Source organism: Spermophilus citellus (assembly GCF_964194105.1).
Source record: "Spermophilus citellus genome assembly, chromosome: 17".
NCBI classification, from domain to species: Eukaryota; Metazoa; Chordata; class Mammalia; order Rodentia; family Sciuridae; genus Spermophilus; species Spermophilus citellus.
The window spans coordinates 33,366,137-33,389,952 of NC_138199.1; the positions used below are offsets into that span (position 1 = coordinate 33,366,137).

At 34.1% G+C, this 23,816-nt stretch overlaps 1 protein-coding gene across 6 annotated transcripts in view; it reads left to right on the plus strand.

Moving 5' to 3' along the window:
• The window catches only part of NF1 (neurofibromin 1), a 249,204-nt gene that overhangs the window by 113,538 nt on the left and 111,850 nt on the right, over positions 1-23,816 (plus strand). For 4 of the 6 annotated variants that reach the window (XM_081270001.1, XM_081269998.1, XM_081269996.1 and 1 more), the window contains 6 exons: positions 99-202; positions 11,645-11,780; positions 16,047-16,109; positions 20,966-21,124; positions 21,647-21,744; positions 22,914-23,060. In XM_081270001.1, the coding sequence (XP_081126127.1) occupies positions 99-202; positions 11,645-11,780; positions 16,047-16,109; positions 20,966-21,124; positions 21,647-21,744; positions 22,914-23,060 (707 nt within the window). The remainder of the gene's footprint in view (positions 1-98; positions 203-11,644; positions 11,781-16,046; positions 16,110-20,965; positions 21,125-21,646; positions 21,745-22,913; positions 23,061-23,816) is intronic. The other 2 variants (XM_081269999.1, XM_081270000.1) reach the window with 1 other exon arrangement.

Consider the following 23,816-nt stretch of genomic DNA (forward strand, 5'->3'; position numbering starts at 1 on the left):
ACACAGTAATTAGTATAAAATATGCAGATATAGTTATCTTTTTTAAAGCAAATTCTATGAAGCTGGCATAATAAATCTCCAGTTGTGCATTTCTTTAGGTATATGGTGCTACCTACCTACAAAAACTCTTAGATCCTTTGTTACGAATTGTTATCACATCCTCTGATTGGCAACACGTGAGCTTTGAAGTGGATCCTACCAGGTTTGTCTGCTCTCTGTTTTTTTTTCAGAATCACTGCATGAGGCAAGGCCTTTATAATTTCTCCTTTTCAATCTTAAAATCAGCTTAAAACTAATATTAGTTTTTAATTATGAAAGTATACATAAACATTTTGTTTAAAAAAGTGAAACATTACAGGTATTATTAATGGAGTCTTTGACTACCACCTTCAGAGACTGTTAGTTTTATTCTATTATGTCCTTTTTTCACATATTTACATGTAATTGTAGCAAATATATATATTATAATGTAAGTACTTTATATTAAATGGTAATATGCATGGTTTTCAACTTAATTTTTTAAACTGTTTTAGATATTTCTAAGCCAATTTTTGAAGATAAATTTTATTTATACATTGATGAATAATATTTCATAATTTATGTTATATTTTATTTGGTCATTACCATAGCCGTGTGTGTGTGTGTGTGTGTGTGTGTGTGTGTGTGTGTGTGTGTGTTGCTGGGATTTGAGCCCAGGGCCTTACACATACTAAGTAAGTATTCTACCACTAAGCTACATCCCCAGCCCACATTTTAACTTTTGCAGTAGCTTCCTAAATATTGCTCAAGCATTGTCTTTTCATTTTCAGTAGAAATTAGTCTTTTAAACATGAAAATTTTTTAATATTTATTTTTTAGCTGTAGGTGGACACAATATTTTTATTTCACTTTTGTTTTTTTATGTGGTACTGAGGATCGAACCCAGTGCCTCACGCGTGCTAGACAAGCGCTCTACCACTTAGCCACAACCCCAGCCCCATGAAATTTTTTAAGATATATGTTTATTTGTAGATGGACACAGTATCTTTATTTTATTTCTTTATTTTTATGTGGTGCTGAGGATCAAACCCAGTGCCTCATGCGTGCGAGGCAAGTGCTCTACCATTGAACCACAACCCCAGCTCCAAACATAAAATTTTTGTGTCACTTGATTAGAATCCACTAATGGTTCCCTTTTGACAGCAAGATAAAGAACATACTCATTTGCTTTGTAATCTGGCTGTAATCTACCTTTACTTTTTCATGTTTTCATATGTGCTCTGTATTCTAAGCTCCAAGGAATTATGCACACATTACTACTTTTAAAGTGGTCTGGTACAAGGGATTCCTTGGGGTTGAAGGTACTTAGATATCTCTCATGTTGGCCCAAATTCAAAACCAAGAAGGCATAGGGCAGATCAAAGGAAGGTACCCAGAAATTGGAAATCAGTCTGATAAACATAATTGAAGAATGTGACTTTAGATCCTGTGGGCAAATAGGTGGCTTGCTAACACTTCATCTTGAAGTAGTTTCATCCACCTTATGCTATGCCCAGCTGGTTAACTAGAGGTTTCAGTACTAGGGGCAAGCCTTTTTACCACACAAGTGGAAAGCAGACCAGAACATATTTCTGCAGACACACATATCTAGAGAGATGAAAATAGCACTTAGCTGAGCATGATAAAACTTTTTTCCTAATTCATTCTCCTCTTATAATGAGGAATGACTTAGGGGAAGGAAAAGAAGCCAGTGGTAAAGCAGGGTGCAGTTTAAACATCATCTTTTTGAAGCTTTCTCTGCCTGTCATTAGGTGCCACTCACAATACGCATGAACAAAGAAATAATCCTTTTTCTATGCTGAATACCACACTGTAAGATTTGTGATGATTTGTTTTATTAGCTTATCTTCCCTCTAGATTATTGACTCTTATACATTTTCTACAACTTTTATTTCTTTTTATCCTTTCATGAGTACAGCATGGTATCTAGCTTATGGTTAATGTTTTGTAAATATTTTTTGAGTGAGTGAAAAAATTTTTTATCCTGGTACTGGGGTTTGAACCCAGGAACTTTCTAACTTCTGAGCTAAATCCTTAGCCCTTTTCTAAAATTTTATTTTGAGACAGAGTCTTGCTAAGTTGCCTAGCCTGGCCTTGAATTTATGATCCTCCAGTCTGAGCCTGTGAGCTGACATTATAGGTGGGCATCACAATTCCTAGGTTAATGAATGAATTTTAACTGATAATCTTACGCTTGATTTTTCTAAGCTGCATATTTACATTCATTTATTTGTCAGTATCAATCTGAAAAGTTAAGGGTATTCTTTTACTTTAAAGTTAAAAGTTTTTTAAAAACTATTTTTAGTTGTAGATGATGGATGCAGTACTTTTTAAAAAAATTTATTTATTTATTTTTATTTTTATGGGGTGCTGAGGAGCGAACCCAGTGTCTCACACATGCTAGTCAAGCGCTCTACCACTGAGCCACAACTCCAGCTCTCAAAATGTCTTGATATTTGTTCTTCCTAAATAATTATTACTTAGCAACTTGTTATCAGTTGGTATTTTTGGCTCTGCCTTTGCTGAAGTTTTAACTGTAATATCTAATAAGAACTCGAGCATTAGCATGGCATTGTGGTGTGATCATGTAATCCCAGCCACAGAGGAGGCTAAAGCAGAAAGATTTTAAGTTTAAGGCCAAGCCTGGGCAAGTGAGTGAAACCTTGTCTCCAAGAAAATTTTAAAAAAGGGCTGAGGATGGTGATAGGCCCTGAATTCAATCAGTAGCATTAAAAATAACAACAACAATATGAAATTCTCCAAAATTAAATTAGGGAATTTGTTAAAATAGATAAAGACTTAAAAGCAACAACTTTTTAAAGCTATCTTGTATTTTTTAACATTAAGCAGTTTCATCTGTTGTTGTTTTTTTCCCCCAAGTATATAATATTGTTAACTGTAGTCAATAATGCTATAGAATAGAACTCCAGAATTACTTATTTGTCCTAACTGCAACTTTGTTGCTTTGACCAGCATATTCCCATTGCTTTCCTCTACCCCTCACTTCTAGCCCTGGCAACTACCAGTCTGCTCTCTGCATCATGAGTTTGACCTTTTTAGATTCCACATATAAGTGAGATCATGCAATATTTGTCTTTCTGTGCATGGCTTATTTCACTTAGCATAGCATTACTCCAGGTGTATCCATGTTGCCCCCAAATGACATAATTTCATATGACATAATTTATTTTTTAAGACTGAATAGTATTTCACTGTGTGTATATGTGTATGTATTCACATATATATCATACTTTATTTAGCCATTTATCCATTGGTGGATTCTAGATCATGGCTATGTGAATAATTGTGCAGTGAACATGGGAGTACAGATATCTCTTCAGTATATTTGGTTTAGTTTCTTTTGGATGTATACACTTAGAAGTGAGATTGCTAGGTAATTCTATATTTAATTAAAAAAAAATTTTTTTTTGGTAGTTGGACAGCATGCCTTTATTTTTATGTAGTGCTAAGGATTGAACCCAGTGCCTGACACGTGCTAGGCAAGATCTGCACTCAAAACTATTCCAGGTCTTTTCTGACCTAGTTAGTGCTTAGGCAGTTAGCAAATTCTGGCTGTTGTTTTCCATAATGATTCTTCTCATTTACATTTTCACCAATAGCGTACATTGATTCCCCCCCCCCTTTTTTTTAATCCTTCCAGCACTTATTTTCTTTGGGGGGGGTAGGGGTTAAACTCAGGGGTACTCCACCACTACATCCTCAGAGCCACCCCACCCCCCGCTTTTTTTTGGTGCTGGGCATTGAACCAGGGCCTTGTGCAAGCAAGGCAGGAGGATTGCAAGTTTAAGGCCAGCCTAAGCAACTTAGTGAGACCCTGTCTCTAAATAAAAAAGGGTTGGGAATGTGACTCAGTAGTTAAGTGCTCCTGGGTTCAATTCTTGGTACCAAAAAAAAAAACAAAAAACAAAAAACAAAACCCCAACAACAAAAAATGTTTTCTTATGCTTTTGTCAAGTAGTTTTATGAAAGTTTTAATCTTACATTTAAGTGTTTAATCCATTTTGAGTTGATTTTTGTATATAATATGAAATAAAGGTCTGGTTTCATTGTTTTCCCATCACCATTATTATTATTTAAAATAGTTTTTTGTAGTTGTAGATAGACAGAATGCCTTTATTTTATTTGTTTGTTTTTATGTGGTGCTGAGGATTGAACCCAGGGCCTCGCACGTGCTAGGCAAGTGCTCTACCACTGAGCTACAATCCCAGTCCCAAAGCCAGCAACTCTTTTTAGATTCATCATAGGATTGAGGTTACAGGGCAAACAGATACTCCCAAAACTAGTGGGATGGATGACTATGGCGTATTACAGCTTACCAGGAGAAGAAGCTGCTGGAGCCAGTAACTGGTGGGAACACTTAGACCGTAATTGATGAATTGCTGGGGACTAAGTTTGGTCTAGCTTAAGAGTTAAAACTCCTGGGGGCCCAGTCTTAGAGGAACCCCTACACCTTTGTGAATTTTACCTCCAGAAGCCTTACTAGGTTTTCATGATGAAGATGGGGAAAAAAATCTCTTTGTGCTTTGAGCAGGGGAGGGGGATAAATAATAATTTAAAAATATGCTCTTAGTATTCTATTATACAAAGATCTGCACTCAAAAGAAAACTACTCAAGTCTTTTCTGACCTAGTGCTTGGGCAGTTAGCAAATTCTGGCCACTCTAGCCTTCCTGCCTAAATGTAGGGGGGTGGAGGAAAGAAAAGCTAAGAAACTCTTGTGAAGGTCACAGCTCATGGACTTTGGCCCAATAAAACAATGGAGATAAAATCAACTTGTAGAATATGTCCCTTTACCAATATCTGATCACAGTGTTCTAATATATTATATTAACAATGAATTATAACTCAAGGAGAGCTACAACATAGAGACTCCATATAAGATGTTTTTAGGGAAACCAAAAGACAAGGTAGACCAGAACAAGAACACAAGAGGAAATGGATACCTATAGCTACAGCAAACATTAAACACAGCCTAACTCCAGTGGATTAAAATAAAACTTCACACTAAAGGCTTATTTATCTCAGTTCCTATTGTCACAGGAGTGTGGGGAGCTGAAGCTTCAAACCTTGATTCTTATGTTCCCACAAAAGAATATTTAAAATTGGGGATGAGGTTGTGGCTCAGTGGTAGTGAGGCCCTGGGTTCAATCCTCAGCACCATATATAAATAAATAAAATAAAGGTATTGTGTCCACCTACAACTAAAAAACAAAACAAAAACAAAGATTTTAAAAAAAGAATATTTAAAATCAGATGCTAAAAGCCATGTAAGAGAACTTTATTGTTAGTAAAAGTAAAGTAAGGATTGAGAGATAGTGGGTTCTCTCTGAGCAGAGAACAACAAAGGGAACAGTACTGTTTCCAAATTTATTGCTGATTTATGGTGGACTTGAAAACTGGAGTCCACCTTCTGCACTCTTTGCCAATCAGGTGTTAAAACTCCTCTTTCAAGTCTGTCTGGCAGTGGTGTTTTTGACCCAACTTGATTATCTCCAGAAATGTCACAGTGGCATAGTGGCCTGGTCATTCTCTTTAGGGGGTTTTCATCTACAAGTTAGTCATGTGTTAATGTGGATACTGGAGTCAGTAGCTGGTCAGAACTTGCCTTTAGTAAGGAAACTTCTGTTCTAAAATATATGGAGACACTTATGGCCATAACTCCTAGCTTTACCCTGACCTCAGTGGACCCTGTCAAAAGTTACTCCCATTAATCCTTCTTTCTTGATATATTTTTTCATATAGTCCCCCAGCTAGCGTCTTGTTTTTATTTGCTTATTTACAAGGTCTGTGTACTGATGTTTTCTACAGGTTATCTGCTATAAGTTATTTACTCATCTGCCTTGGCAGTAACTTAAAGAAAACTTTAAAAGTAACCTAAGGTAAACCTGTGACCTTGCTATGCATCCCACTGCTCATTGATGACTACTACCTAACACTGTTACTCAATACATCATACCTGGCACTCAACAAGAAATCACAAGGCATGCTAGTAGGCAAGAAAAGTCTCATTCTGAAGAGACAAAGTAAGCATCAGATCCAGACTCAGGTGTGGCAGACACTTTGGGATTGTCATATTGAAGATTTTTATAAAACTAATTAATTAATTTAATTAGATTAATATCACAGGGCTCTTTGAAGTAAGCCAATCCCCCCCAAACACATATTTTCTGATAAGTGGATGCTGATCTATAATAGAGGGGGGGCATGGGAAGAATGGAGGAACTTTAGATTTGGCAAAGGGGGGTGGGGGGGCCATGGGGATAGGAAAGATGGTGGAATGAGATGGACATTATTACCCTAGGTATGATTGCAGAATGGTGTGACTCTACATTGTGTGCAACCAATGAAAATGAAAAGTTTTGCTCCATTTGTATACAATGAATCAAAATGTATTCTTCTGTCATGAATAACTAATTAGAACAAATAAAAAATAAAATCATAGGGCTCTTATTAAAAAAAAAGGACAACATGTAAGAACAGATGAATAATGTAAGCAGAGAGATAGAAACCTAAAGAAGGAGTCAAAAGAAAATGCTGGAAATAATTGCTATTCTATACAATACTAGTTCTGTTCTATCCAATACATTACAACAAGGGAAAGACTGTAGCCATATAAGGATTAAAAGCAAAAGACAAAATTTTCACAATTGAGAGATACACTGACTATAAATAGAGGATCCAAGAGAATCTACAGATGAATTATCAAATTAATAAGGAAGGAGATAGGAAAGATAGTAGAGTAAAACAGACAGTACTTTATGTATATATGTGACTACATGAACAGTATGATTCTGTAACATGTACTCAGAAAACTCAGAAAAATGAGAAATAACCTTTGATGAGCTGGTCCGTAGACTAGACTCAGCTGAGGAAAGAAGTGAACCTGAAGATATATCAATAGAAACTTCCCAAACTGAAACACCAGGTAGGGAAAGAAAACTAAATGAAAATGAAAATACATCTTCCCACAATTTATAGGAATAGTGCTTAAGAAAGTTATGGCATTAGATGTATATTAGAAACAAAGAAAGATCTTAAATCAGTAATCTGAATTCTGTTCTTAAAAAATTAGAGTAAACACAGTGAGTATAAACCTAAAGTAAGCAGAAGGAAAGGGATAAAAAAATAGAGCAGAAATCAAGAGAAACTGACAGTAGGACAACAATAGAAAAAGAAACTTTTTTTCCCATAGTTTGGTTTTTTGAAAACCAAACTATGGGAAAAAGTTTCATACATATGAACGCTTAAATTTTAATTAAACACAAAGCTTCATTGCAGATTGGAATTAGTGGAATAGCCAACAAATTATCATTGGCAAGTGGGAGCAAGAGGGCACTGTGGTTTTGTAACAGGGGTCTATCTGATACAGCTAGAAGGTGTTGTGTTAGAGGAACACCTAAAATAGACTGCAGTACCCCTGCTGTGAGGCTGACTCAGAAAAATCTTTGCACAGAGTACACAAGAGTTTTCAAGGATTCTCTTTGCATCTTTTTAAATAAATTGTTAATCTTCTTCGTACCCCAAACTCCCAGGTCCTCCCTATCTAAGATTTGAATTACTCTTATAGCTTTTTATAGTTCTCTCTGTTTATTACCAGTCTCTTTTTGGTTATTTACATATTCCAAGTCCAGTGTTTTTCTCTAGCAGCCTAACAACCTCCATCCATAATGGATTAATCATGTGTTTCTCCACTTTGCTATTTTGTCTTTTCTATCTGTAAATCAAACAATAGCAAACTTTTTTCTCTATATTATATTCAACACTCAATCTAGTGTCCAGATGTGCAGTAGACACCCCCATCTCAGATAATTCTCCAGGAGTTATCAGCTGGATGTATGATTCAATTCTGACACTATCTACCTGGAGATATGTTAGATCCCACAGATTAAGGGCTCAGTCCCATAAAATTACTTGCATTTGAGATGGTAGTCAGAAGCTCCAGGATGTAACCAGTGCTTTGGAGTAACTGCTTATTTTAATTGGGGTTCCCATAACTCTCTCCTCTGAATTAATTTGCTAGAATGACTTACAGAACTCTTGGAAATACTTTACTTACATTTACCTATTTATTTTAAAGGATAGTACAGAGGATATACATGAACAGCCAAATGGAAGAAATGCATAGAGTAGGAGGGGTATAGAGTAGGAGGGAAAGTTGTAGTTTGTATCCTGTCTTCAGGTGTACTATGTGGGACCTCTATGTGTTCAGTAGTCTGGAAGTTGTTTCAACTTTTGGGATTTTTATGGAGACTTTATTAAGAAGGCATGATTAACTGAATCATTGGCTATTAGTGTTAAGCTCAACTTTCAGCTTCTTTCCCCTTCTCAGATGTTGGAGGGTAGGCCTGAAAGTTCAGATCTTTTATTGTACTATGGTCTTTCTGGTGACCAGTTTTTATCCTGAAGCTGTCTACCAGCCACCAGTCATCTTATTACCATACAAAAGAAAGTTGTATAACTCTGGAGATTCCAAGGGTTTTAGGGCCTGTGTACCAAGAACAAGTACAGAGACCAATTATATATTTATCACAATATAATAATATCCTTGAGTTATGTTCATTACTTGTCATATAATACCTAGTATATGTGTCTTTCCCCTCATTGAAAAGGACAAAGACCAGTTATTGTTGAATCCTCAACATCTGGCACTAAGATGGCAAATTATAGATGTATAATAAATGTTTATTAGATTGAACTGACTACCTGTCCCACTTGCTTCCTCTTTCTGAAGTACTCTTAATTTTTCTGCTTATGCAAATTCTGTCCTTTCAGACCTCACTTATTTCATGCAATCTTGCTTACTTTGCAGTCCATGTTAATTTTTATTTATTTATCTAATTATTTATTTGGACAGGGTACCTGGGATTGAACTCGGGGGCACTCGGCCATATCCCCAGCCCCATTTCATATTTTATTTAGAGACAGGGTCTCACTGAGTTGCTTAGCACCTCACCATTGCTGAGTCTGGCTTTGAAGTAGCAATCCTCCAACCTCAGCCTCCTGAACCACTCGGGTTACAGGCATGCACTACTGCACCAGGCCCATTTTAATTTTTAAAGTCTTAATTGAGCTTATATGCTACACTGTACAGGTAGCTGCAAGGAATGTGGAATGTTAACTGGAATGTCACAAGCATTTATATAATGTCAGTTTTGAAACAGAAAATTGCTGTTTAAGATATTGAAAACAAGTATTTACTTAGTTCTTGTTGGTAAGGTACTATGCTAGTCTTTAAGATGACAAAGATGAAACTTCCTTCAAGGAATTTATTTTAGTGGTGGAGATGAGACAAAAACAAAATAGATGTGAGTTTTATAAAGAATGTATTTTGAGAGTTTGGATTAGGCTATATGCAAATAAACCTTTGTGCATTTGATAGCCACTAGATAAAATTTAAACCTCTTAATGTAGGAATTATTATTCCTATCTTACTGATAAGACAAACTGAGGCTCAGAAAAGTTGAGTATTGTGACCAACTCCATAATGGTCAAAAACTGATACAGCTAAAATTTAACATTTTTAAATTATAATACCAGGTCTTTAGAAGTCATGCTGATAAGAATTAGCAAGACTAAGCCAGGCCCAGTGGTGCATGCCTATAATTTCAGTGGCTCAGGAGGATAAAGTCAGCCTCAGCAAAAAGCGAGGCACTAAGCAACTCACTGAGACCTGCCTCTAAACAAAAATACAAAATAGGGCTGGGGATGTGGCTCGGTGGTTGAGTGCCCCTGAGTTCAATCCTCAGACTGGGGGGTGGGGGAGAGCAAGACTGATTGAATATAGGAAATAATGAAGTAAAGCCAGAAAATGTAACATTAGAGACAGCTTGAATGACGTGATTAAGACATTAAGTTTTAGGTACCAGATGAGAGGAACATCTGATAATTAGAACAGTCAGACTGGATATGAAAGGCAGTTCAGAATAGGGGAAACCTGAATGGTCACAAAGTCTACAGAAGCATTCTAACTTTACTAGGAATCATAGAAATAGAAGTTAAAAACATAAGGTGCCTTTACTTACCTACTAGATTGGCACAGGTTGAGCATCCTTAATCCAAACAATTTAAATGGTTTAAATTCTGAAAGTTTTTACCTTCATGTTGGTGTCAAAAATTTTCAGGCATTTTGGACTTTTGGATTATGAATGCTCAACAGGTAAAGTCTAAGAGAAAAGTCTTTAACACTTCTGCTCCAAAGCATTTTGGGAATACTCAACCCACATACATTTGTGAGAATACAGGAGAATAAGAATTCTCTGTTCTACTGATTGTAGAGCTATCAGTATCTAATAAAGATAAATATATATTTATTCAGTTAACTTGAAAATTTCTTTTTTAGTTAGCTGCCCTAGAGAATACTCCTGATAGCCCCTAGCCCCTTCGGTGCACTGGGGATTGAACTCAGAGATGCTCTTCCAATGAGCTATTTCCCTAACCCCTTTTTATTTTTTATTTTGAGACAGTGTCTCACTAAATTGTCAAGTTTGGCCTTGAACTTATGAACCTCCTTCCTCAGCTTCTTGAATAGCTTGGAATTACAAGGATGTGATTATAGTGCCCAGCTAAGAAACACTCACATCCCCCCCCCCCAACACACACACCACCACCACTGTTTTTTTTTTGGGGGGGGGTCGGTAATGAGAATTTAACCTTTTCCTACTGAACTACATTTCCAGCCCTTTTTATTTTTTATTTTGAGAACAGGGTTTTGCTAAGTTGCTGGGGACCTTGCTGAATTGCTGAGGCTGGGCTTGAACTTGAGATCTTCCTGCTTCCACCTCCAAAGTTGCTGGGATTATAGGCACGTACCACCGTGCCAAGCTTTGGCTGAGAAATTTGTGTATGCACAAGAATATTCATTGCAGTGGTTCTGTAAAAGTGAAAAATGCAGATATTCATTGACAGGAGAACAGATAAGTCATGATATATACAGAGGCAGGGCTGGAATTTAGCTCAATGGTAAAGTCCTTGCCTAGCATGCCTGATGCCCTGAGATTGATCCCCAACACCACAAGGAAAAAAGTGGCATACAGTGCACTAGATCTTCATGAATGAACAGGATAAATCTCAGAAACATAATGTAAAATGAAAGATGACAATTACATTTTATTATCATTAATGGAGACTTTTTTAAAGTCTACATCATTCCTATCTATGTGTTATTTTTCATATAAGCATATAAATGTTGAGGAATGTGAATTTAAAGAATACTATGCTTGTTTTGTCTGTCCCCTTCCCTCCTCTCTTTTGCTCAGATATTTTTAAACCAAATCCCAGAAATAATGTTTTCAACAGGTAGACTTTAAACACACATGTATTTATTACCACCACCACCACTGCTGCTGCCACCACCAGTAATTCCACACCTAGTAAAATTAAAAATAAAGTTTTATGTTAATTTTTTCTGGTTGTCCCCAAATTGTCTTTTTTTCCAATTTGTTATTTGTTCAAATCAGGGTCAAAAGTCCACACATTGTATTTCATTAAATATCCCTTAGTCTCTTTCAAGGAGTGATTTTGTTTTAAAGAGAAATGTTTTGATTTTACCTTCTTCTTCTTTTTTTTTTTTTTTTTTTTTTTGGTAGATTAGAACCGTCAGAAAGCCTTGAGGAAAATCAGCGGAACCTCCTTCAGATGACTGAAAAGTTCTTTCACGCCATCATTAGTTCTTCCTCAGAATTTCCTCCTCAGCTTCGAAGTGTGTGCCACTGTTTATACCAGGTGTGCTTAAAGTTAGAGATTGCCATTATTAGTGCAAAGCTAAATGAAAAATACTTTGCCAAAAACAGTGTAGTTGCTGATAGTGGGTGGTTGATACAAGACTGAGTCAATTGGATGAATAATACATTAAGAATTGTTGTTGGAATGGCTTTGAATGACCCTTCATTTTTCTTCAGAGATGTTTGAAATACTTTAAGAGAATATTTAAATATATTAAATTTTTCTTGCATTGGGAGCAAGTTTAACATTCACTGAATCTTTTGGATATGATGCATGTGGCTGAAATGAAACATGGAATTTTAGGTGGGTTATCTTTTGCCTGTGTTACTCTCAGGGTCTTTTACATAACAGGCAGTTCACTTGCGTTTTGCATTGTGAATTTCTTGATCTGTAATTTTGGTTTCTCCATTAAGATATAATTGGTTTGTGTCATATTTTCCCAAGACAGACTGACAGAGCTCTGTTTATATAGGTTGCTATTTATAAGATATATTGCATCATCGTTCATACCATGTTGTTAGACTTTCTAAGGTTATCACTATAAGTAATATTACAGAGTTCAGATGTCCAGGATTCCTTTCTTGTTGAGGGAATTAGGCCTGTGTTCTTTTATGGCTCCTTATGTGTTTTTGAACTGCATATGCAGTTTTTAAAATGATTTGTTTATTCCAAGAGAGGTCCTGCAAATCCACATTTGCCTTCTAAGAAGGAGAAATGTTATTGGGTTGGAAGTTTGGAGTAAGGTTGATGTTAAGGAAAGAACGTACACATCTATTAAAATTCATGCCTTTCTCTCTCTTTTTTCAGAGTCGTCCCCAGACATTTGTTTTTTTTTTAGCACACAGCTTCAGTTGCTACAGACATTTGTTTTTTTTAGCACACAACTTCAGTTGCTAAGAGACATTAACAGCATCAGTGAAATCACCATTCTAAAAATTTGGGGCTTCTCTGCTTTGTGTGACTTTTAAAGATATGTCTGTTATATCTACAAAAAGAAAACTTTCCACAACACATATAGATTATAAAACCTACTTACGTCTCTCTTAATTTATCATGACTTTATTGCCCCTCCCCATCTTTTTCTTTTCTGTTCTTGAAGTACTGGGGATTGAATCCAGGGGTACTATACTACTGAGCTACATCCCCAGCTCTTTCTTATTTTTTATTTTGATATAAGTTCTCGATGAGTTGCTGAGGCTAGCCTCAAACTTGTGATCCTCTTGCCTCAGCTTCCTGAGTTGTTGGATTATAGGCACATACTACCACGCCTGGCTGCTTTACTGCCTTTTTCAAAAAGCTTCAGGAAGCTTAGGAGAAACCCCCATATAATTTATTCAGCTATTTAAATCTGAGGCTAGAGGATGGATTAGTTACAACATGAAACTTAATACAGTGAACATTTTCTCTTAAGTTTTAGCTTTATTTAGGTTTCTCTTTACATCTAATTCAGTGATTTTTTTTTCCAGTTTCTAACAATAGGTAGATGAGAAATAGCGAGCACATATTAAAAATAGTGTGGATCAGCTTCTTGGTTGGCCTACTATTAACTCTTTTCATAATGCAAGTGGGTTTCTGAAATGACAGTGGCTTTGACTTTAGCTGGTTAAAAGTGAATAGGGATTGATGACATGATCCTAGAAGATTTTAGTAGAATTTCATGATGTGGTTGTCGTCCTACATGAAAAATATTTTTGTATGATCAACAATTTGGAACATCAATTTGAGACCATGATATTATAATGTAAAAGAATACCATGATACTTAGTAACTACTCAGGAAAAGCTTAATGAAGAAATTAAATTTTCCTATTCCTTCCATATAAGTGAACAAGATTCTTAGCTTTCATAGTTAAGAAGGAAGGGAAATAGTGAAAATATTGATGATGATTGGTAGCTTATCACATACTATGTGTTGTGCTTTATAGAGAATTGCATAATAAAATAGTCTATTACCTTATTAATGCTTGGAATTATGTTAAAATTTCATATAAAATTATTCTCTTTAAAAATGTTTAAATGTGTCAGTGTGTTACTTCAAAGTGCTAGATAATCGTATTGGAGAGTAGAGTACTGCAGAGCAAAGGTACGCTGTACAAAAGGTTCTGCTTTTTATCAAGCTGATAAGGAATTTTACATTCATTAGTTAAAAAGAAAGGAAAAGAAAATCTTTGGTCTCAACGTATTTTTTTCATTTAGTCTCCTTCTAACCTAGTTTTCCCCTTCAGTTTGCTCTTTTGTTTTTATTTGTCTTTCCTCTTTTAGACTTTTTCTTGCCCTTTTGACTTTGTCAGCAACATAATGGTACCTTTGTGCTTGTATATTCTGCTGGGAGGGGTAGTAGTTGATATTTTTTTTCCTTTAGTAAACATGGCATCTGCTTTGGGGACCTACTGGGGAAATACTGAAAGCTAGTGAGTATATTGCTCGCTAATAAACTTCTCTGTTAGTTCTTTTTGCTTGAATTCATACGTTCGTCTTTAAGCCTTTTTTTTTTTTTTTTTTTTTTTTTTTTTTGGTATCATGTTTAACCAGCTGTTACTTTATATGCCCCCTTAATGGACAGTGTTACAGTTAATAGGAATAGTCAACTGTGACCATGTGTCAGATGTATAATTATTTTTTTTTCATGTTTTTATTTCCACTTTTCATTCAATAGTTGTGGAATAAAGAGAAAAGAACATCCACCCCAGTGGATGTTCTCTTAGGTTGTGGTGAGAGCATTGAGACGGAGCTATTATGATTCTAAATAAATGTCATCTTTTGCCAATAAATCTGCTTCCCGAAACTAATGTAGTTAAGCATAATTTTTTAAGACTGTAAATGATAGGTATATACCATAACTGAAAATTTTTGTATGGTTACTAGTGTTTTGTATAGATTGTTAAGTTTGAACCAAAGTTCTATGAGATAAGTGTGTCTTTTTATTTTAACACAGCTTCCCAGTGCTTAGAATAGTATCTGACATGCAGGTAGGTGCACAAGAGCTAGTTGAGTGGATGGATAGATGGATGTCAAACAGATTTTAAGCTCAAGTTGTTTTTGGTTATGGTGTTGAATGCCTGGAATTCCTGGAATAAGAAGCCATGTATTGGTGGATTAAAGAATTTTTTTTTTTTTTGGTCCTGGAGTTTGAACTCAGGGGCATGTTAACCACTGAGCTAATAAACTCCTGCAACCCTTGATAGTTTTTATTTTGAGATTGGGCCTCATTTAAGTTGCTGAGGCTGGTCTCCAATTTGATACCCTCCTCCTTCAGTGTCCCAAATTGCTGGGGTTAGAGGCATGCATCACTGTGCCCAGAATATTGTTTGGTTTTAAACACGTTTTTTTAAAAAAAATAATTATTCTTCCTAGTGAAGTCGTCAAAAGTGTTTTAATTTTGAAAGAACTCTTCAGCCTAGAAAGGAACTCTGAGAGGTGAAACCACTATGTGTCAGTGGGTTTTGATAAGTGCCTTTTTTTGTGGAGGGGGTTGGTAGCATTCTGATAAGTGGTCAGCTGTAGTAAGTAAATAATTTTAAGCAGGCTTACAGTTTTATTTTATACTTTTCTCTGCAGTTTCTTAACCTTAATATTAATGCATTTTTCCCTTAGTTCAACTGATAACATATTTTTCTCCAAAATAATGCAAAGATTGTAACATGCTCTGATAAGAACCATTTTAGAAAGTAGCCTGCTTTGAAAAATAATGTGAAATTTGAAGTCTAGTCTTTTTAAGAAAGATTTTAAAGTCAGAATCTCTAAAACAAATTTTTCTATTTTTAGCTATTATTTTATTTTAGTTAAGATTTTAATTAAATGCCAGATATTGGAAAAATAACTAAGTCAATTGAAGGATACACAGAGAAGTATTTTACAATCAGAAAAAAAAAACATGTAAACACAAAAGTTTTTAGAATGTGGTCTACTTACAATGATCATTTTATATGAAAGTTATCAAAAGCTAGGAATCAACTAAGATACAAATATTTTATATTCTCAAATTCACTTGAAGAGAGCTTTTCTGTGATTCATATAGCCAGAAATAGTAGACATGATTGGGTTTCAACATTTCTTGCTGTTGATTTAGTGTGTGGCTTAAAAATGTAATAAAAATAAAAATCGAGAATTAAAATTCATCCCTTAGAATTCAGTTGATTTTCTAATTTTTTTGTTAATTCCATTTGTGTTACATTTTATTGTGTAATTTTATGTACAAGCCAACATTGTTTTTGTTGCTGTATGTAGTCGGTGCTGTGACTTGTTTGTGCTCATCTCTGTTCTGTAGGCAACTTGCCACTCCCTACTGAATAAAGCTACAGTAAAAGAAAAAAAGGAAAACAAAAAATCAGTAAGTTTGGAGAACTTTTTATTAGCTGTTTCTTTCAAAGCAAACCAAAAATCTTTTGCTGTTTGTTAAGAACATCTTCACTTCAGCCTATTTGACCTTCACTATAAAATCATTCTACTAATTCTGGCACAAAATAGCTTTCATTTCAATTAACCCTGGAATTAAGTTACATTGAAACATTCTCTGTGTTCCTTTGGTTTGATTTATCCCAAAGGCATTTTGTGGGCATTTGTTGCATTGAATATCCTTGGTCTAATTTTTTAAATTATAAATGAATGCAAAAAAAAAAAAAAAACTTAATTTCAAGGCTTTAGGAAATGCTGACTATTTTCATTCTTGCTTTTTGTTTTGCAGGTCATGTGACTGTTTTCTTTTCCTAGAAACAAAAGATTTAAATTGTTAGAAGTATATGGTGGGAAAATGTTGGCTCATTTTGGGGTGGGGCTTGGGGGGGCGGGATAGGAGGGTGAGGTGCTGGGGGTGGAACCCAGGGACTCACACATCTTGCTAGGCACGTGGTTTATCAGAAAGTATCATTTTCTAACCTAGTCTAAAAGTTGCTAAAATTTTTTAAGACTCTCTATATTTTTATCTAGATAGTCAGATGTATGTGCTTAGTTTATAGAAATTCTAATAGTAACATTATTTTTACCTCAGAGAAAATCAGTATTAAAATTTTGGAATAAAAGGAAAACACAGTCCATATCTGTAAAGAAACACTTCATTTGGCAAACATGATACAAATATATTGCCTGCTTCTATGAACTTGTCCTAATTTCACGGAAGAAAATTATGATAGTCATAATGATCTTCTTCCAGTAAAGGGGAATTTGTCTAAAATATAACTTTGATTCATTTTAAATTTGTCAGTGTGACTTTCTCTTATTAGGATGAGGCCCATCTTTGTTCATATTATCCAAATGATTATAGAGAAGATGAAAAGAAAACTTTTAAACATCAGATAGTTTTTGCAAAATGTATTCCATTGTCATGCATAACTAATTAGAACAAATTAAAAATCAGGAAGCTTTCTTAAAATGAAATAATTTAAAATATAGTGTTCATCTGGTTTCATCTTTCATTCATTGTTTTAGCTTTACATATGAAATTTACACTAAGCTTTACATTGCAATTTCTGTTTTAAATTTAAATTCAGAGCTAAATTAAAATTTAGAAACATTTATTATGTCTGCTCCAGATTTTCTCTCTGAGTATGTTAAAGTATGTTAAAAAAATTTGGTCAGCTATTAGTGAATAGGATTGAATTGGATGGCCTTTTTGCTTAACAAAAACATTTTTTTCTAATGCTTCAGCTTTCTAATTCTCATGTGGCCTTAACATAATATACACCACCACTGTTGAAATTAATTTACTGTTTCTAACACTCTTGTTCAGTGTTTTACTAATGCCATTGTGTAATGTGTCACATGAATTAAAATTAAGACTTTGTGTTTCTCTAGCGCATGTTTTCTAGTCTTTCTAACATTCCTTTATTGAGATTTTTGTCTAGAATTGTTCTTTGAAATGTTTTTTTCTACTACGAGTTATTTTTTTAAAAAATTTTTTTTAAAGTTTCTGGGTAACACTAAGTTTTGGAATTTATTTCTCAGCACAGATGATATGAGGTCCTCAAGGAAACAAGTGAAATCTAATTGTTAATTTGAGATATTTTAGAGCACTTTGAAGAATATGAAAATAGTATAGTCATTATAAATTTAAAATGTCATATTTTTGGAATTGTATGCTTAATAGAATTCAAACATATTTTTAAGAGCAAACTGATTTTCTTTTGGAATATGTGTATCTAATATTTTCGATATAGAGAGAAGGCTCTGGCTTCTTGTGTCCAGCTGTGCACTCATATTACAGATAACTATTTATTGAAGTGTGTATAATTAGATTTACTTTGGAAGTTGTCTTCCTAACTCAGGGAGAATTTACAGTAATTAATCATGTATAGGTAGTGATCCTCTTCTGATGTGCAGCTTATTATAGCATATTTGCATTATGTAATTTAGTTTTTATCAAAGGAAGTAAAGGGGACATGGGCTGATAACTGCTTTCAGCACAGATTAGACCAATATTGACCTTTTATGTAAAATGTCATTTTCATCCAGATTAAATTTTTATGGCTTTTTTAAAAAAAGAATGGAAACCTGAGTTGTAAATCAGGTAAAGTTATAATGAAAGAAAAAAAGCAGTCCTTTTATAAATTGACTTGTGAAACTTGTTACACAGCATTCTTATAAATGTTCATTATGTTTTGTCAATTCTAAAAATATATTGATGCCATCAGTGGGATGCATACTTATATGATACATGAAACAATGTTTGTTCCTAATGTATGGATACTTTGAGTTTTAATGTGAAATTATTTTGGGAGATGTGGAAAAGTTTATTTTCATTTTTGGAAATAATTTTTTCAGATTTCCCTTGAATTCTGAAGCTGAGAGTACTATTAAATGAAACTAGATATCAGTATAAGTCATAATTTAAAAGATCTTTATCTTAGAGAAAACCAGTAAATGGCTACTCTCAGAAAAGTGAATTTTAAAAGAGCTCTTGATATGTATATTGATTTTTATGAGACACTTATAAGTTAGTATTTTAGAAATCAAACTGATTCTTTGAAAAGTTCAAACCATGGCTTTCTCTTTTTCAGAAACTTTTTTTAGGATTTTAATTGGTTTAACTGAATACATTGGCATTTCTTCTAAAGAAAAATCCACTTAAAATTAAATATAAGCAGTTTTGGGTTTGGGGGTGTGGATCAATGGTAGAGTGTGTGCTTACCAAGCACAATGCCCTGGGTTCAATTTTGGCATTCCCCCACCAAGAAGAAAGAAAGAAAGAAGGAAGGGAGGGAGGGAAGGAAGGAAGGAAGGAAGGAAGGAAGGAAGGAAGGAAGGAAGGAAGGAAGGACAGTTTTTAATCCTTTTTCTTCTTGCTAACTCACTCCTGAAAAGTTAAATTAAAGCTCTTATAGGATTATCAATATTTCATTTTTTTAAGATTATAATTTTGAGAATTCTAAAGGAACTACTCAGTATCAGTGATTGTCCATGAACATTCTGAAATTATGTGATGGATTTTTATAGTATGAATGCATACATTGATGTTTCCAACGTTTTATCAGACTTCAGAGAGATTCCTATTCCCCAAAAGGTTAAATATTGTACTAGAATAATAAAGGCACTTGAATTTTCTTTATTCTGAATATAAAATTGAATTTCAGCTAAAAATAAACAGGATTTAAGTTTTAAAGCCTTTCTGCTACAACAGCTATATTTAGCCACCTCCCCCACTTTCCCCTCATTTAAGTATAAGGTTGTTCCTTATACAATAATCCCCGAAGAGTTGTAACTTGAAGCTTCCTGAGCTATAGTAAAAGTGAAGGTGAGAATATGTTACCTATAATGTACTTCAGATGTCATCTTTACAGACTTGTTTCAGCTTGAAAAAATCATTTTCTAAAATATTTTTACCAATTTTTTTATCAGAAATGATAGAAAATTATTTTTAAATGATAGGCAGTAGATAAGAACACATTTAAAATATGAACACCATGGAGCACTAAATTATACAGAATTAAGTAAAATAACCCCTTTTTTCAGAATTAGTCTGGAATCATTGATCATGAAGAAAAGTAGAGTTATGTGAGATCTGCACTTAAATCCCATTTTCTCACCCTCCCTCCAGTATTTTTTGAAATACAATTTTATCCCTGAAATCTCAGATTATTGAATGGAATGGTATAGCTTCATTGTTGCAGTGACTACTAATTTAAATAGCAATTAGCCACACCAAGAAAGAATAGTTATAGAGATTAAATGTTATATGTGTTCTTTAAAAAGAAATGGGTGTGTTTAGGATATATGAAAAGTGTAAATTCCAGAAAAATGTAGTTTTCATATGTTGGCCTAAAATGCGGAGGCATGGGGAAGAGATGGGAGCCAATTTCACAACACATTTTCCAATCAATTTAACACTTCTTCCAATCTAATGGGCTGGTTGCTTTATCTTTAATTTAGAATGTTTTCTAAGGAGACATTTAATCTACTGTTGATATTGGCTTCATGTTGCTTTTCAGGATGGGCAACCTAAATTGATTTCCTAAATCTTTAAAGTTTTTTTTTTGACTTGGCAGAATTATGAATTTTCTATGGTAGACATATGGGTCATCTCTTCTGGTAGGATCATTTTTTCTTTTAGGATCCCAAGAATTTCTGTTCCTCCATGGGTTAAGTAATAGGTCATTATATTATAAAGCAGACTGGTGAAAAAAATAAACTACCAATACTATTACCTGTAACTTGTTTTCTTTTAGTAGGAATCTAAGAAAAAAAAAATTGGTTTCGCATATGTTAAGCATTTTTCTCAAACAAAACAAAACTCAGTTCTAATAGATATAACAAAATGTAAATGTTTATTATTAGGTATGGGTCATCTCAGAGGTGTGCTATTGAAAACTCACCTTCACCTTACAAAACGGGTCATGCTCTCATGTCTATTAAAGTAATCTCTGTGTGAAATTGGGTCTACATTTATTACTCGGCAGATTGCAGTGTAAATAGTGATGATAAAATAAGATCTTTTTTTCAGGTCTTTTCTACACAAGTCATCTGTGAGGATTTCTTCTCTCTTAGATACCTCAATTGTACTTTAAAGTGATGTAAGATTAGTAATAAGAGTGAATTTTATTTTCTGATATCTGGGAAGAAGGTAAAAAATAGAAACATCATTCATGAGGCTTGATTGGTTCAAATTTTTTGCAGAGTTTGTCCTATGAGCTCTTTGTTCCCATTTCCTTATTTTAATTCAAACCTTGTACTCAATTCTCAACCCCTTGTTTTTAGGTGGTTAGCCAGCGCTTCCCTCAGAACAGCATTGGTGCAGTAGGAAGTGCCATGTTCCTCAGATTTATCAATCCTGCCATTGTCTCACCATATGAAGCAGGGATTTTAGATAAAAAGCCACCACCTAGAATCGAAAGGGGCTTAAAGTTAATGTCAAAGGTAAATTATTTTGATAATCTAGCTATCTTAAATTTCCCTTCCAACAAAATTTTTCCATTTTTCATATAGTACTTTCTCTTGAATTCACTTTTGAAATGCCCTATGATTTTTCAGTTAGGTGTTTTTGTTTTATTTTGTTTATATTACAAAGTAATTCATTAGTTAGGTAACTGATGAGCTATATTGTCATGAAAAATATTTTATCAAATATTTTATCTCCCAAAGACAGTTTTCTTTGTAATTTTTCTGGGAATTTTGAAATGGAGATGGAAATATAGACTGCTGAATTTTTTAATATAAAAAGGCATTTAAATTTTAATATATATTGTGTATGTAAATATATGTATATATAATTATATTTGGCAAAAAAATGGAAACAGATACAGTAATTTATAGAACAAGGAATAATTGATTCTAATTGCCAGTAGAAATAACATCAATGTGAAAATTCATGTACTTTTAAAGAATTTATTAATGTATAGATTTCATACAGTAAATCTGTAAACTTTTTTTACTGCTTAGATACTACAGAGTATTGCCAATCATGTTCTCTTCACAAAAGAAGAACATATGCGGCCTTTTAATGATTTTGTGAAAAGCAACTTTGATGCAGCACGAAGGTAAGCAATCTGGTTGATTGCTCTGTGTGAATCAAGTATTTTCGGTTTCACTTAGGTCCATGTACCTGGTGTGTGTGAAGTTCCTGTGTAGGTTTTTTTTTTTCTCTTCCCTCCCAAGATTAAGGACATGTTTTGCTTTATGAAAGATGTTGTGAAATAAATCTATATTTGATTTCGATGGTGGCTTTTATATTTGAAAACCAAGGAGGATTTTGACATATCTATTTAAGTAAAGGATTGAGGTTGCTATAACATGGGAGCAAGGAAGAAGATTCCTTTCATTAAAAACTAAAAACAAATTGGTGTAGATAATACATAAGTGTATAGTTAGAATCTTTTGGTATTAGAATATTTTTAATACTTCAGTTAAAAATGTATCTGAACTCAGAAGTTTTTTTAAACCAAGTAATAGAGACACAGAATATTTTATGAATAATTGAACAACTGTTCGCTTTATGATTTTAAATTTTTTTCTGCTAGATTTCCATAATTAACTAATTACTTCAGATTATTTCTGAGTTGTTGGTTTTTCTATAAACTAGAGAAAATACTAATTTTGCATGAGTTGTTTTTAGAGAAACAATAATTCATGAGAAAGTACGTTGTAAGTGTAAGTTCATGTTCAGAATTCTGCATTTTAGCAGTATAAGTGATCTGATTCATAGTCTAATCTGGCTTTGTGTAGCTCTCTTCCAGTTTATCATCATAATAGTTCTTACTGACCTTTCTGCTAGGAAAATTAGAGTTTAAAAGATATATTGCTGAACTGTAAGTCATAGTGGTAAATGTCAATAGAGAATTCGTGTTCTAACAGATAAACTACCACAGAAAGAGAACCAAGGTTCTGATCCTGGCTCTGATTGAGAGATTATGTAATTATAGGGAGTTTTTTTTTGTCTGGGCCTCCATTTTCTTATCTGTAAAACACTGACTTCTTTCTGGATCCCATTTATCTAAATCTCTTGTTTGTTCTCTGACTTCAGACCCTACTCTGAAACTGAAGCCAGGTATCAGAAATGGAACAAGTCCTATATTTATAATCTCAGTTACTTCATTATATTATTATACTTACTAAAATAATAACATTATACTATGTTTAGTATAAAAATTCACGTGTAGGTATGAATGTATCTGGTGTTGAAAATTCTAATGGTTTTGCATTTTTGAAGATTTTTCCTTGATATAGCATCAGATTGTCCCACAAGTGATGCAGTAAATCATAGTCTTTCCTTCATCAGTGATAGCAATGTGCTAGCTTTACATCGTCTGCTTTGGAACAACCAGGAGAAAATTGGCCAGTATCTTTCTAGCAACAGGTATGATTTCCTAGTCATGGGGAAATTGAACACTTTCAGTTTAAATTGATATTAATAAAATTATTGATTATGAACAGTGACTTATACCTTGCAGCTGTTTGCAGTAAGAATTAATGATTTGGAAAGAGAAATGTAGACTCTTTTTTAAAAAAATATTTATTGTTTATTTGGACACAATATCTTTTTAAAAATTATTTATTTATTTATTTATTTATTTTTTGGAGAGAGAGAGAGAGAGAGAGAATTCTTAATATTTATTTTTTAGTTATCGGCGGACACAACATCTTTGTATGTGGTGCTGAGGATTGAACCCGGGCCGCACGCATGCCCGGTGAGCACGCTACCGCTTGAGCCACATCCCCAGCCCTGGACACAATATCTTTATTTATTTATTTTTATGTGGTGCTGAGGATCGAACCCAGTACCTCACATGTGCCAGGCAAGCCTTCTACCTCTGAGCCACAACCCCGGCCCCTAGACTCTTTTTTAATATAAGGAAAAGGGTCAGTCATAATAAATGATCAATAAACCTATCTAGGTGCTAGTGATTCCCCTTGATCCCCCATATTGGGGATTACACCCAAGGCGCTTTGCCATTGAGCCACACCACTCCCCCAGTCCTGTTTAATTTTTTTTTTTTTTTTTTTTTTTTTTTTTATTCTGAGACAGGGTCTCACTGAATTGTTGAGATTATCCATGAATTTGTGATCCTCCTTCCTCAACCTTATGAGTTGCTGGGATTATAGGAATGTGCCA